This window comes from Narcine bancroftii, chromosome 10 (genome assembly GCF_036971445.1).
Source record: "Narcine bancroftii isolate sNarBan1 chromosome 10, sNarBan1.hap1, whole genome shotgun sequence".
NCBI classification, from domain to species: Eukaryota; Metazoa; Chordata; class Chondrichthyes; order Torpediniformes; family Narcinidae; genus Narcine; species Narcine bancroftii.
Window position 1 is genome coordinate 19,326,951 of NC_091478.1, and position 15,010 is coordinate 19,341,960.

At 40.5% G+C, this 15,010-nt stretch overlaps 1 protein-coding gene across 1 annotated transcript in view; it reads right to left on the minus strand.

Moving 5' to 3' along the window:
• shoc2 (SHOC2 leucine rich repeat scaffold protein) overlaps positions 1 to 15,010 on the minus strand; it is a 99,722-nt gene that overhangs the window by 42,869 nt on the left and 41,843 nt on the right. The window contains exon 3 of the mRNA XM_069900070.1: positions 11,406 to 11,543. Within this exon, the coding sequence (XP_069756171.1) occupies positions 11,406 to 11,543 (138 nt within the window). The remainder of the gene's footprint in view (positions 1 to 11,405; positions 11,544 to 15,010) is intronic.

Here is a 15,010-nt window from a genome sequence, read left to right on the forward strand (position 1 = left end):
GTGTACGTGACAAGGTCCCCCATGGTAGTGGATGTAGTGTACAAGACAAGGTCCCCCATGGTAGTGGATGTAGTGTACGTGACAAGGTCCCCCATGGTAGTGGATGTAGTGTACGTGACAAGGTCTCCCATGGTAGTGGATGTAGTGTACGTGACAAGGCCCCCCCATGGTAGTGGATGTAGTGTACATGACAAGGTCCCCATGGTAGTGGATGTAGTGTACATGACATGGACCCCCATGGTAGTGGATGTAGTGTACAAAACAAGGTCCCCCATGGTAGTGGATGTAGTGTACATGACAAGGCCCCTCATGGTAGTGGATGTAGTGTACATGACAAGGTACACTAGGCTCATTCAGAAAGTCATGAAATCCATGGAACCTTGACTGCGTGGATTAAGACAAGAGGCTGCCAACTGACTCATTGGATCCAAATCTTTGAGAGTTCATCTCTGCAACGTAGGAATCCAGAGCACCCTGCTGATCATGGCAAGAGTATGCAAACTTTGCAGATAGCACCTGAAATCATGATTTAACCAGGGCCCCCAAAATCCACAAGTCTACACCAACTTCTACACCATTGCTTGTGCGCGCAATGCCACAGCTCGCAATACTGCTCGCAAAATAATACAACTCAAGTTCCAATCTGCTTCACGGAATCATTATCATGAACAAGTTAAAGCAATGAAAAAGGTATTACAAATGTCAACAAAAAGAAACTTGGTCAGTGAGAGGCATTGTAGAACATTGTAATGCACAGGAGACATTGACACATTCAAATGTAGAATTCAGAACAATTCATGATTTGCAGATTGCCTGAAATGCAACTTCATCTTGATGTCGGTTCGGGCGTGCAGAAAGTAATACAACTATTATCTGTAGTTATAAACTTCTTGTAGATTAAAGAGAAAGAATCAATGCTAGCAATTAAAATTCTAAGGAGTTTTTACACAGCCGCTTCGTTCTGGGATATTTGCAGATTATTTTTTAAGCTACGCCTGATGTCTAAAAAGCACCGACACAGAACGGTGGGGTCATTCCAGTTCAGCTCCAGAATGTGTAAAGGGCAATCTGGCACCAGCTCGGGTAAGAATGTGTATATGTTCTGTATTCTTTTAGTGTATTTATGGGTAAGCATTTAAAAGATGGACAAAACATGCAAGTAGGACAACAGGAAAAATCATTTTAATAATACCACTGTCCTTCAATTATATAGCAAAGGTAAAAGGCAGAATCAATTTGGCTGACAGCAAGTAGTTCACTAGGGAATACCTGACGGGGCAGGCACTTGGGGTTTAGCCCATCTCGGATGTCTACTCATGCTCCCATAAATGCATTAGTCTGAAATGAACTGCAGATGAAATGGCTGGAGCAGGAGATGAAATGAGCTGGTGGTGAAATAGTGATGCATCCTCTACTGGACTCACCGTTAGGTAGGTGAAGCACTGATGTGTTGCTGGGAGGAAAATAATTCCCAAGTACATAATTCATGGTCCTGACAGAACAGATGTTGGGTGGCTGCCAGTGTTTCAAAATAGGGCTTGATCATTCATGATCAAGATTAGAAAGTATGTATCAAAGGGTACCGAATCTGGAACTCTACAGAAGGAGAGTGCAAATGCTCAGTTACTGAATGTATTCAAGTCACTGACAGACCTTCAGATATTAAGTAGATTAGTGTTAGGGAGTGGCATTGTGATAAAAGACCAGCCCCCACACTGATCCCACTGCCCTGGTCTCAGCTGTCCACAAGTGTCTAGTCACTTTGTGATGTGAGCAAACTGGTCTATGGGTTTGTCCTCTGTTTGAACAGTGCGAAGTCCAACACCCTGCTCCCCCCCAACAGCCCGCCACCAACCCTCAACAATAGATTGTGGTGAATAGTAAGGGATTACTTAAGGTGGTAAGTGAGTGGAAAAAATGTTTGAAAACCATTGTTTTAATTGTACCTAATTGACTCGTTATGTGCTCCAAAGTAAATAGGCCAATGAATTTTTCCCAAGCAAAATATTTCATTAACATTTGGGTCCAGAGCAATGGTTCTCAACTTTTTTAACACCACCTTAAGTCTCTTCTCTTTGGCTTGGCTTCGCGGACGAAGATTTATGGAGGGGGTAAAAAGTCCACGTCAGCTGCAGACTCGTTTGTGGCTGACAAGTCCGATGCGGGACAGGCAGACACGATTGCAGCGGTTGCAGGGGAAAATTGGTTGGTTGGGGATGGGTGTTGGGTTTTTCCTCCTTTGCCTTTTGTCAGTGAGGTAGGCTCTGCGGTCTTCTTCAAAGGAGGTTGCTGCCCGCCAAACTGTGAGGCGCCAAGATGCACGGTTTGAGGCGATATCAGCCCACTGGCGGTGGTCAATGTGGCAGGCACCAAGAGATTTCTTTAGGCAGTCCTTGTACCTTTTCTTTGGTGCACCTCTGTCACGGTGGCCAGTGGAGAGCTCGCCATATAACACGATCTTGGGAAGGCGATGGTCCTCCATTCTGGAGACGTGACCCATCCAGCGCAGCTGGATCTTCAGCAGCGTGGACTCGATGCTGTCGACCTCTGCCATCTCGAGTACTTCGACGTTAGGGATGTAAGCGCTCCAATGGATGTTGAGGATGGAGCGGAGACAACGCTGGTGGAAGCGTTCTAGGAGCCGTAGGTGGTGCCGGTAGAGGACCCATGATTCGGAGCCGAACAGGAGTGTGGGTATGACAACGGCTCTGTATACGCTTATCTTTGTGAGGTTTTTCAGTTGGTTGTTTTTCCAGACTCTTTTGTGTAGTCTTCCAAAGGCGCTATTTGCCTTGGCGAGTCTGTTGTCTATCTCATTGTCGATCCTTGCATCTGATGAAATGGTGCAGCCGAGATAGTTAAACTGGTTGACCGTTTTGAGTTTTGTGTGCCCGATGGAGATGTGGGGGGGCTGGTAATCATGGTGGGGAGCTGGCTGATGGAGGACCTCCGTTTTCTTCAGGCTGACTTCCAGGCCAAACACTTTGGCAGTTTCCGCAAAGCAGGACGTCAAGCGCTGAAGAGCTGGCTCTGAATGGGCAACTAAAGCGGCATCGTCTGCAAAGAGTAGTTCACGGACAAGTTTCTCTTGTGTCTTGGTGTGAGCTTGCAGGCGCCTCAGATTGAAGAGACTGCCATCCGTGCGGTAACGGATGTAAACAGCGTCTTCATTGTTGGGGTCTTTCATGGCTTGGTTCAGCATCATGCTGAAGAAGATTGAAAAGAGGGTTGGTGCCAGAACACAGCCTTGCTTCACGCCATTGTTAATGGAGAAGGGTTCAGAGAGCTCATTGCTGTATCTGACTCGACCTTGTTGGTTTTCGTGCAATTGGATAATCATGTTGAGGAAAGTGCAAGTGCAACGACAATGGGCGCCTCCTGTTGGAGCTCAGCGCAGAACAGCGGCTTGTCATTACAAACACCCTTTTTCAGCAGAGGGACAGCCTTAAGACCACCTGGATGCATCCCCGATCCAAGCACTGGCACCTCCTGGACTACATCCTGGTGCGAGAAAGTGACAAACGAGATGTGCTCCACACCAGGGTCATGCCTAGCGCGGAATGCCACACTGACCACCGGCTGGTTCGCTGCAAGCTCAACCTTCACTTCAAACCAAAGCCCAGGAACAATAAAGCCCCCAGAAAGAGGTTCAATGTTGGAAACCTGCAGTCAGACGAAGCGAGAGGAAACTTCCAGGCAAACCTCAAAGCAAAGCTCGACGATGCAACCCGCCTCACGGACCCGTCCCCTGAAACCCTCTGGGATCAGTTGAAGACTACCATACTGCAATCCACTGAAGAGGTACTGGGCTTCTCCTCCAGGAAAAACAAGGACTGGTTTGACGAAAACAGCCAGGAAATCCAGGAGCTGCTGGCAAAGAAGTGAGCTGCCCACCAGGCTCACCTTACAAAGCCATCCTGTCCAGAGAAGAAACAAGCCTTCCGTCGCGCATGCAGCCATCTTCAACGCAAACTCCGGGAGATCCAAAATGAGTGGTGGACTAGCCTCGCCAAACGAACCCAGCTCAGCGCGGACATTGGCGACTTCAGGGGTTTCTACGAGGCTCTAAAGGCTGTGTACGGCCCCTCACCCCAAGTCCAAAGCTCGCTGCGCAGCTCAGACGGCAAAGTCCTCCTCAGCGACAAGATCTCCATCCTCAACCGATGGTCAGAACACTTCCAATCTCTTTTCAGTGCCAACCGCTCAGTCCAAGATTCCGCCCTGCTCCAGCTCCCTCAACAGCCCCTAAGGCTAGAGCTGGATGAGGTTCCCACCCTGGATGAGACATATAAGGCAATCGAACAACTGAAAAGTGGCAAAGCAGCAGGTATGGATGGAATCCCCCCCAGAAGTCTGGAAGGCTGGCGGCAAAACTCTGCATGCCAAACTGCATGAGTTTTTCAAGCTTTGTTGGGACCAAGGTAAACTGCCTCAGGATCTTCGTGATGCCACCATCATCACCCTGTACAAAAACAAAGGCGAGAAATCAGACTGCTCAAACTACAGGGGAATCACGTTGCTCTCCATTGCAGGCAAAATCTTCGCTAGGATTCTACTAAATAGAATAATACCTAGTGTCGCCGAGAATATTCTCCCAGAATCACAGTGCGGCTTTCGCGCAAACAGAGGAACTACTGACATGGTCTTTGCCCTCAGACAGCTCCAAGAAAAATGCAGAGAACAAAACAAAGGACTCTACATCACCTTTGTTGACCTCACCAAAGCCTTCGACACCGTGAGCAGGAAAGGGCTTTGGCAAATACTAGAGCGCATCGGATGTCCACCACCTTAAGTAATCCTTTACTAAACACGGAGCACCTATGGTATAGGGATTTCTTAAGGTGGCATGTGAGTGGAAAGTTTGAAGTCCACTGCTGTAGATCAACATTTGCAGTAGTTTTTCCCACACTCTTCTAAATTGTGTGCATACATTTCATTAAATTGAGTGTATTTTCCCATGCTCTTATAAATTGTGCATGTTTTATTCCCGCTACCATTTTCCCATGCTCTTCTAGTAATTATTGTGTTAATAAAATTAACATTTGATTGCAAACCCTTGTCCAGACTTGTTGCTCTCGAACCGGACCCTTTCTGAACACACCAATGAGGGGACTGATAGTAGTGATGCTAGCGAGTCACACTGAAATGATGATCACTGTTGGCGTTACTCACCATTATCACCCTAATTTCAACTTCGCAAACAAGAGCAGAGGAATATTTTTGAACTTTTTTTGGAAAAAAGTGGGTCTAACATGCTGTCAAATACTGTATGCTATACGTAACAATATAGATGTCGACGCTGATGAGTTACACGGCCTGCCTCTTTTGCTCCCGAAATGCTGGCTTGCTGTGCAAAAAAACACACTGACCAGGCATTATGCCAGCTTTGTTCAGTGTAAATGACCAAAGCCAGCTTAATGCTGGGTCTTCCTTATGGCAATATTGAAGGATTTCTGTGTAAAAATCTCTAATGAGAACAAAAAACTGGAATTACACTCTCTTCTATTGTAGGCTCCACAGCTGTTAATGTAGCATTAGCAATTATGCAAATAACTAGATGATAAAATTACATGCAAAGCTGCACAAGAATCTTGCATCTCTGTGGGATGTCACATGTTCAATTTTAGTCATTCACAACTAGTCCAGGGGAATTTCTTCCTCTGGGTAGGAAATTCTTCTACACAATCAAAAAAATTCTAGTAAAGATACAACTTCTTCCTCTTGTACTCTCTCTTTTATATTACAAATGTTCTAAAAAGACAAAGGTTAAAGGATAGCAGTCATTGATTAGTTTTCATTCAAGAGCAATTCATCAACAGATTACAGCCTCTTATCCCATCTGTCAGTGCTGGTTTTGAATGCAAGTCCCAGATGTGGAAAAACTAAGTGATCTACTCTAATACCACAACAACATATGTTGAATTGGAGCACAGGCAAAGAGGACACTGCAGCTAGTTTTCCACAGGCATGGCCCATGAATGCATGACATCGAAATAAAATAAAATGCTGGAAACATAGCAAGTCACTTGGAGTTTACAAAAGGGAAAGGGCAGATTATGGGATGTAATATGCACATTCACATTGGTTTTAAAGTTGATTAAAGAACAGTGAAATGGAAATATAACAATTTTTAAAAAGTGAAAATATAATGCAAAGAATCAAAGCAAAGATGTAAGAGAAAAATGATCAAGATTAAAATATTTTTAATATTCACAGGATATGGATATGATTGGTCATACCACCATTTTCTTCACAACTGAGGGCATCTGATAAATAAAAACACATAGGCCAGATGGGGCAAGGATGGCTAATCTCCTCCAGTGAAGGAGAACAGAAGCTGATGGCTGCTCATCCAATAATTTAATGGTCAGCACAAGTGCCATCTGAATAATATTCGCGTAAGCCTTGTCATTTTAGAAAACGTAAAAATACTCAGCGTAAAATGCATTACACAAGGTCCACCGCAAAAAAAATAATAAACAAAGTCCTTGCCATCGAAACGTCTTCAGCTTCAAATTTCAGAAACAATCAATTATTGTTCAGCCAAGCTCAACTGTTTACTTAGACATCAAGAACCAAGTACAAATTAACATCAAATCTAGTGTTATTCTGAGACATGCAATCCTGTTAAATCTACAGAAACTTAGCTCCTATCTGGAAATTATGCACAAGGAGAGCTTCTTTCCCCTTTGCCATCAGATTTCAGAATGGTCACTTTCTCCTATTTTTCCACCAATTTATTTTTAAATGCAATTTTATAGTAATATTTGCCCTGCAAACAACAAATTTCGTGGCAATGTCTCATGATAATAAGTTCGGATTTAGAATTCAAACTTTTTTTGTTAAATTTGAGGTTTTCAAAATCATACATCAAGTACTGTGGGCATTGCCACAAGAGCTTCAATAATGTGGTAGCAATTTAAACCATGCATATCACAAACGTAATTATACTCGAGAGAAGAATATGGAGATACCCAAAGATCAATCCTCGTCTCTTGTTGTATCAATAAAAGTTATGATCTATATTTTACAACATTTTGAGAAAAATCTTCCTCACTCTTAGCAATGAATGAGTGCATGGTACAGTGGTGACTGTCAGCCCCTGAAATGACTGCCTTTTCTGAGAAAAAAAATTTGTTAATTCCATGCAATTACATTATACAAATGTTTTTCTCTACATTTTACTATATCATCAAATTGGGTTTCAAACTTGCTATACTGGGTCTATTCTATACTTTATTTTAATACTGCAACACTAGCTGAATAAATCTTCATTTCATGGCAACATGTTAACCTCAACGTTTTTTTTTAAAAACTTGACTGTGCAGAACGGTTTCCAAATAATCTGCAGCATATTTACTGAGACTACATACCCAGGAAGCTATTTGCACAACGACTCGTTTCACACCTGAGATTGGCACATGGGAAACTGCAGTAGGAATGTCAAGAGCATCAATTTGCATGCACAAAAGCATTTTCTGAAAGCTGTTCTCCCTATTAAGTTATTAGTTCTGTCTCCACACTTTGCTATTACAGTACATTTCCAATCATCCAAAAACCACTTTACCGAAATTCTCAGTTACCTTCAAAGATTTTCAGCGACAATGTGACATGTGTAAGGTAAAACATCATGAGATGGGAATGTGTAAGGAGTTACCCTGTGCAGGGCTGTAACAAGAAGGGGAGGTGTCCTTGTACTCCTGTTAGGTAAAACATCATGAGATGGGAATGTGTAAGGAGTTACCCTGTGCAGGGCTGTAACAAGATGTGAATGCATCCTTGTACTTACAAGATAAGAGAGACATTGATGGATTGAGAGGCAGGAAGCTAGCAGGGAAAGGATAGCAACAGTTTTAGTCATTGGATAAGTAATGATATGATGATGTTCTAAGCACGTATCCAAGGGTATAAAAAATCACCATTTTGCTGATAACGGCAGAATGCATTCTCCGACTAACATTGTTAGTTGCAAGTGTTACAATCCGGTAATAAAGAACAAAGAACCCTGATTTCGACTCAGTCTGGTGTTTGTCTCACTCATTCATGGACAAAGCAGACCTAACACATGACAAGTTGAAAAAATGTTGACTTTTATTTTAAAACCTGCTGAGCACAAGTGAGACTCTGATGTGCTGTTAGCACCATTTTGAATCCAACAGCATCAATGAATCCATTTTGAATGTTACTGCACTTATCTTACTGTTTTTTTGTAATCTTTGTTCTTGTTGTTATTTTAAATTGCTGATACTATTGGGTTGGGATCAGAGCAGGGAGCTCAGGATCCCCAGCAGTGGGAAGGTGTTGGGATTGGTGTCAGCTGATACAAGTATTCTGCTGCTTGAAACCATTTCTCAGAAATCCATAAAATGCAGTTAACCGATACACGAGTGGTCCCAAGCATTTCAGATAATCGAAAAAGTACCCCTAAGAATATCTTAAAACTGAACCCCAGTAAAACACACTAAACTTCAATTTCAAAACATGGAACCTCACACAGAATTTAAGGCTGGTGCTCAGATGAGAAACGGTCAGAGAAATACATCAGAGCAAGTTTTCGCTGTCTAGAATTTATACATCAAGTCCTTAAAGGCAATGTGCACTGCCCTCTTCTTGGTGAAGGATAACTTAATTAAAATGGAATTTGGGGAAAAAACTAAACATGAAACTGTTGCAAAATTCATTAACATCATGCATTTTAAGAGGTAATGAGGAGTCAAAATTCATAGTTTAATTTTGCTTGGTAACCAAATTTTAAATTTGAAAATGTTCAGTTTTTAAAAAAAAACTTGAACATGTGCAGTGGTGGATGATCATGCAATGCCACAAAAAAATGCTTGCAAAATTGCAAAGATCTTTCAGGCTAACTGTGCTGGATTTACATATGGGGAGAGCGGCCTGCAGCCCAGTGGCTCGTAATCTAGGAAGGCCTCAGCCTCCTGCCAAAAAAAAAGTTTAAGTTACCATTAATTTCCAGAAGTCATCAGCTACCTGTGAGTTATCTCACACCCAATAGATTGGGGGAGTTACTGCTTTGGGCGGTTTAAACAGGAGGAGGTAGTTGTGACCTCTGACCTGTTTTATTTTCTTTTTAATTTTTGGGTTAAGAAGTGAAGGTTTTTTTTATTATTATTTTTTTAAATAAATAATTTTTTTTTAAACTCTTTGTTTTCTGATTGTAATTGAGAGGAAATTAGGAGGTTTTTTTTCTCTCTTTTTTTCTCTTTTTTGGGGGGGGTTTTTTCTCTTTTTTCTTTCATTTTTAAGAGGATGATGTCACAGAAGATAATAAGTCAAAAATTGAGGATGTTGAATTAGATGAAGAGGAAGATGAGGGGAAGGTGATAAGAAGAAAAAGAAGAAAATTAAGTACAAATACATTGAGGGAGAAGAGTTTAATAAAATTAAGTTAATTTCGATAGAGAATTTTGAAGATGTTATAAATGAAGAATATGGAGAATTTTTGAACTTTTTTCTTCTTTTTTTTATATAAGGGGAGGGGAAGGGAATAAAAAGTTTATCTGATTGTTTTTCTAAGGGATGTTTTTGTTCTTTCGATGAATTATAAAGGAAACGGTATTAATGGAAATTCTGTATTTATGTATTATTAATTATGATTTTTTTGAATAACAGATATGTGGTTGATATATGATTTTAATATTTGAACTTAGTTTTAAAGTGGATTTCATTTGTTAAATACATGTATTATGTTTGATTTAAATATTTGTTTTAGGGTATTATTTTAGTATTGATATTTTTTTGTTGTTAGTAATTTTTTTTGTTGTTAAGTTTTATCCTTTTTTTGTAAGTGGGTTTTTTTTTAAATTTTATTTACAATATTGTTAATTAATTCTTCACTCTTTATTTTGGGGAGAGGGTTGGACTAATTTTAAATTAGATGATTAATGTTGTGTTATAATTATTGGGGGGGTTAATTTGTGTAGTTTAATGATGTAGTATTCTAATTTTTATTATCTTATTTTTTATTATTTCTTTAAATGTAATTTTTATTTTATTCATGTCATAAAATTTTAAATAAAGTTTAAAAAAAAGTTACCATTAATTTTATTATACTTGTAATGATAAAAATTAGGGGCCAAAATAATGTGTGAGCACAAATCCAAGATTCAGGAACACATTGATGGGAGTACGCTGAACATACTCGCCCTTGATTTTATTACCTAGGCCCAGTGGCTTAGTAACATTAGTAACATAGGTATAACAGTTACACAAATTTTCACGAGAGATTTTCCTGCATGGCCAATTAATTCTTTGCGGGATTCACGCAAGCTGAAGCGAGCTCTGAGATTACTGTTTAGCATTATTGTGTGCGTTTTGAGAATGTGAGGATTCTTCTACATCAATGTGAATCACAATAATATTTAATTCATGGTCAACAATGTCCCAACATTGTAGTATCTGATCTGAGCATTCTCTGCATAGAAAATGATAAGCTGCGACTTAATGATCTTAATGATATAATTGGTAAGTTTGCATCCAAAAATGCTCGAAAGCAACTTTATATATAGTGTAATGTTGAAACATGGCCATGAATGTTGTGAATGTCTTTATTAATTCCATACTTTTGTAAACTTATTGAAGGTTATAAATTTATAAACTATCTTTTTATCAATGATAAAATTTCAGTAATGTTCTACTTTCATTTAGATAAAAGAAAATGAGGTTTTGTTTCTCATGGTCAGATGCTATCAAGTTTGGGCCTCCCAAACTCTCCTAGCCCAGGGCCTGCAGTTGTGTTAATCTGGCACTGCAGGCTAAAGAGTACTTTCAAAGCCTTTACTAAGTATGGAGTGATGATTTAGCATTAAAATGTGTTAACCAACACAAAAGTATCATTTCAATAACCTAAACATACTGGATTACAATTCAGATACAAAAATTAACCTGTTAGTTTTCCATATACTTTTCCAAAATGCCCCAAGTATAAAACATTCTAGCATCAAAAACAATGAAATTTTTCGGCAGTGTCATTATTAACTGCATCTTATTATCAACTTCTTCCTTCCATCCTTTTCTATGCCTTACAATAATCCCAATCAACTATTTTCTTTTACAAGGATAAAAGATACAAATTGTAAACAAGGATACAAAACAAAAATAATTCACCCTTTTGGCTTCTTGTACCCTGATGAAGCATACTTTAAGATAACTCCTCATTGAATAAGGGCATAGCTCCTTGGAAAACATCATCAATTTGTCCCTTCACCCAATAATTTGTACTTGGGGACACAAAAGGGAAACAAAGAGCTAAATAAGTTAATAGCAATTGCAATTGATTTCAGTTGACGCAAGTCAAATTCATTCTTTATTGGATTTTATATATTAAATTATTTCACCATGAAGGAAATACATTATTATAGCAATGAAAATAATTATTGAATTCTTACCTATAGTTTCAGGTAAATCAAGCAGCTCATTGTGTTGCAAGTCAAGATTCGTGATCTGTGTGCAATTGCCAATCTCTGTCGGCAGATGTTCAAGTTGATTGTGAGCCACATCCAGTGTTACAAGGTTACAGAGTTCACCTGTCCAAATAAAAGTTCACTATTTTAAATAATATACAAGAAAGCTCATCTTCTTTTACAGATGTTATCCAAGATAATAAAAAATCCAAAGTCATTTTGAATGCTTCATTAGTATTGCGACTTTCTAAAACATATTGCTGCGATCAAGTTCAAAGGAGTGTTTGTTTGGGGAGTTTGCAATCAGATGAAACATCTCACTCACCAGAGCTCCTTAACAAGAATCAGAGTCTCAATATTGAAGTTGAAATTGGTTCAACTAACCTGCCAAAATATTAATTTGCAAAAGCCAGTCAATGCTCTAATGTGCCTACTGAAGGTGCATTTATTTCCAAAATATACAGAAATGTAGGAATCACTGTTGTTTGGTGGTCAATGCGCCTCTTGTATTAGTTCAAATACTTTTCAGTCAGTTGAAAGTTGCATTCAAACTGGCAAATTTCATCAGTTGCCTTCTCTGAAGATATCTTGCAAGATATGGAAAGCAATCCACACTTCCCAGGGTCTTTTCATGGATTATAATTGTTAAGAGGGGCAATGTTATGCTGCAGGGAGAAGTTGGAGGAATCATTTTAGATAAGACCCATCTTCTTGTAAGCTTCTGTGAAAGTCAGCTGTGACTTGGAGCTCAGCCTCAATGTGCACAAGCACATCTTGTCCATATACAGTAAAAACCCATGGTATCCAGCATCTATGGAAATTGGTAGATGCTGAATAAGTGAATTTTCAGGTTGCTTGAGATTGCATTTTGAGTGACTGATGAACTTACAGTGAAGTGCACCAATTTTAAACTTCTGTATTTTTTTTATCTATTTTTTTTCCCCCAGTTGCTTGAGGCTCTTGGCTGCTTGAATCCCAGGTAACAAGGGTTTTACTGCACTGCAAATCCATGACATGATGATCTTGCATCAGTCCTTGATAATCTTCCTTTCTATTCTTGGAACTCAGCATGGTGTGCCCTTGGATAGGCATGAAAATATGGAAGAATCCAGGCAATTTGGTTGTTATCTAAGCCACTAGATCGCTTGTGCTCTTCTGCTTATTATTTAATCCATTGGTTAAGAGTTTTTGTTTGACGTTAAATCTATAGGCAGATAAAGGTCATCTCTCCTGACCCTCAAGTTGTGATGTTTCCAAATATCTAAACAAGGATGCCTAGCAAACCAGGCTCTCGGCTGCTGTGGTCTTGTCTTAGTCCCTTCACGTGTTAATCATGGAGTGCAGGACTAATGAAGCAGTGGAGACATTCTGCATCCAGAGGGAGGGTGTTTATAATGAACTGACTAAAGAGAGCCTTCGGAGTGAGCTATTCAGTAAGTGTCCTGGTTCTGCCATTTCTGTAGTCTGCACGTTTCGCAGGCAGAAGTTACCATTGAAAAAATATCCGATTTACATATTATTAAACTCCTTGAAAGAAAATTTTTTTGAGTAGCAATTTGTGAATTCTTTAAGGTAGAATTTCTGATACCTGAATGAACATAACACAGGTCTGATACCTCCACTGCATAGGTCAATCAACTCAAATATGGGAGAAAAGCAACAGTTTTTCTTAAAACAAAAGCCCACGGCCCTCAAAAGTTTGAAAATAAGCTGCTCCCTTCTGATTTTGGAGAAAATTTAATAAAATTTTTTATCAGGAAGGAATGAAACATCCAAATACAAAATGGTGGTTAATACTATTCATTCTGCTCGTTTAGATGATTCACATACAAAGATTGACCTTTTTTTTTAAAAAAAGGTCTGCTCAGTTACAAAGTAGAGTGGTAAAAACCAGAGTATTTGGCAAGAGTTATCAGACCACTCAACATTAACGTTAGCTATTACAATAATGGAAAAGCAAGAAAATATAGATGGCATCTTAATGCTACATTATTAAAAAGGAAGGATTTTTGTGAATTTATTAAGAGACAGATGGAAATATTTTGTGAAAACAAATCTTCCTTCTACTGACAATAGTTTTCTAATATGGGATTCGCTTAAGCTTACTTGAGGGGACAAATTATTATACAAAAATCCTCGAATATGTGAGAGATTTAGGTCTGGAGAAGAATGTCAAATTGGAAAAAGAATATCAGAAATGAGAACAAATAAAAAGTAGAAGTTTGAAGAAAAAGTTACAATAATACATTACAAACATATTGAATGGAAAAACCATATTATTCTTCACAATGCGAGGAGCAGCATGCGTTTTTGATGTGGGAGCAAAAAGCGCCGAATCAGTGGGGAAATCGCAGTAGAGCGACCCCCAAAAAAAAGCGCTAACTTAGTGGGCCTGCAGGTGCAGAACCCTGAGGGAGATCACAGGAGTGATCCATAAAATGGAATCAAATCCCCCGAACAAGACATCCGGAGAAGGAGGTGAGCCGTAAAATTTCCAGGACTGCCGGAGGGAGGTTCCCGGGTCCTAAAGAGGGGAGGCTCCGATGTCACCCTCTAGAGGCAGAGGTGTACCAGAAAAGGTCCGGGACAACCGGCAGGAGGTTCCTGGGCCCTAATGAGGGGCTGGGACAGAGGCAGGGTGGCAAGAGCCAGAGGAGTAAGGCCTCCAAGAAGAGCCCCCGTAGAGCTTCGTTAGTGCCAAAAGTCAAGCGGGCCTGCCGGGGTGCAGTGTTCCAGCTGAAGAACAGCAAGGCCGATCTACCTCCGTTGGGGGTGGGATCAGGCAGCAGTGGCCTACCTTCATTGAAGATGGGGCCCGAGGCTGGCTGCACTCACCTAGCTTCGTTGAAGTTGGGATTTGCAAACGATAGCAGCGATGCCGATCTACCTCTGCTGGGGGTGGGATCAAGCGACAGAAATCTACCTTCTCTGAAGGTGGGGTCCAAGTCTGGCTGCACCGACCTGGTACGACTTCTTGGAAGTCGGAGTCTCAAAAAGCAAGCAGTGATACCATTATGCCACTGCCTGAGACGATTGGATCTCAGTATATACAGTGACAGTGAGGGGGAGTACCCTGCAAAAGAGCAGGTAGGACCTGAGCCAAACTTAAGTTGTGTAGCGAAGTTGCCCACTCAACAGGCGAGAATAACCAGAAAAAGCCCAAAGAAGGGCATGGTCTCTGCATGGCTGGCACCCGAGAGTAAGGCCTACCAGCGAGTAGAGGCCTTGACCAGTGACGAAATTGTAAGTCATCTGGATAAATCAGAGGAACTGGTGATGGCCATGATGAGCGGATTTCCTATGCCCATCAGATCAGGGGAGGACATTTATGATTGTACATGGGGAGATCATGAAGGGCCAGTAACAGAGGCAGAGTCACCTAAATCCTCATACACTGCTCAGGCCAGTCAGGAGGAGAATATTGCCTCAAAGTTTGCAGTTCTAAAGGGTATCGGCCAACCACTAGAGGATGACATTGCGGGGGCTATAACATATATGGTGTCGAATTCTTTTCAGGATACGGTACTTGAAGAATCTCTTAACTGCCCTCTATTGGAAGTGCCTAAAGTAAACCCTGCGATATGGGACAA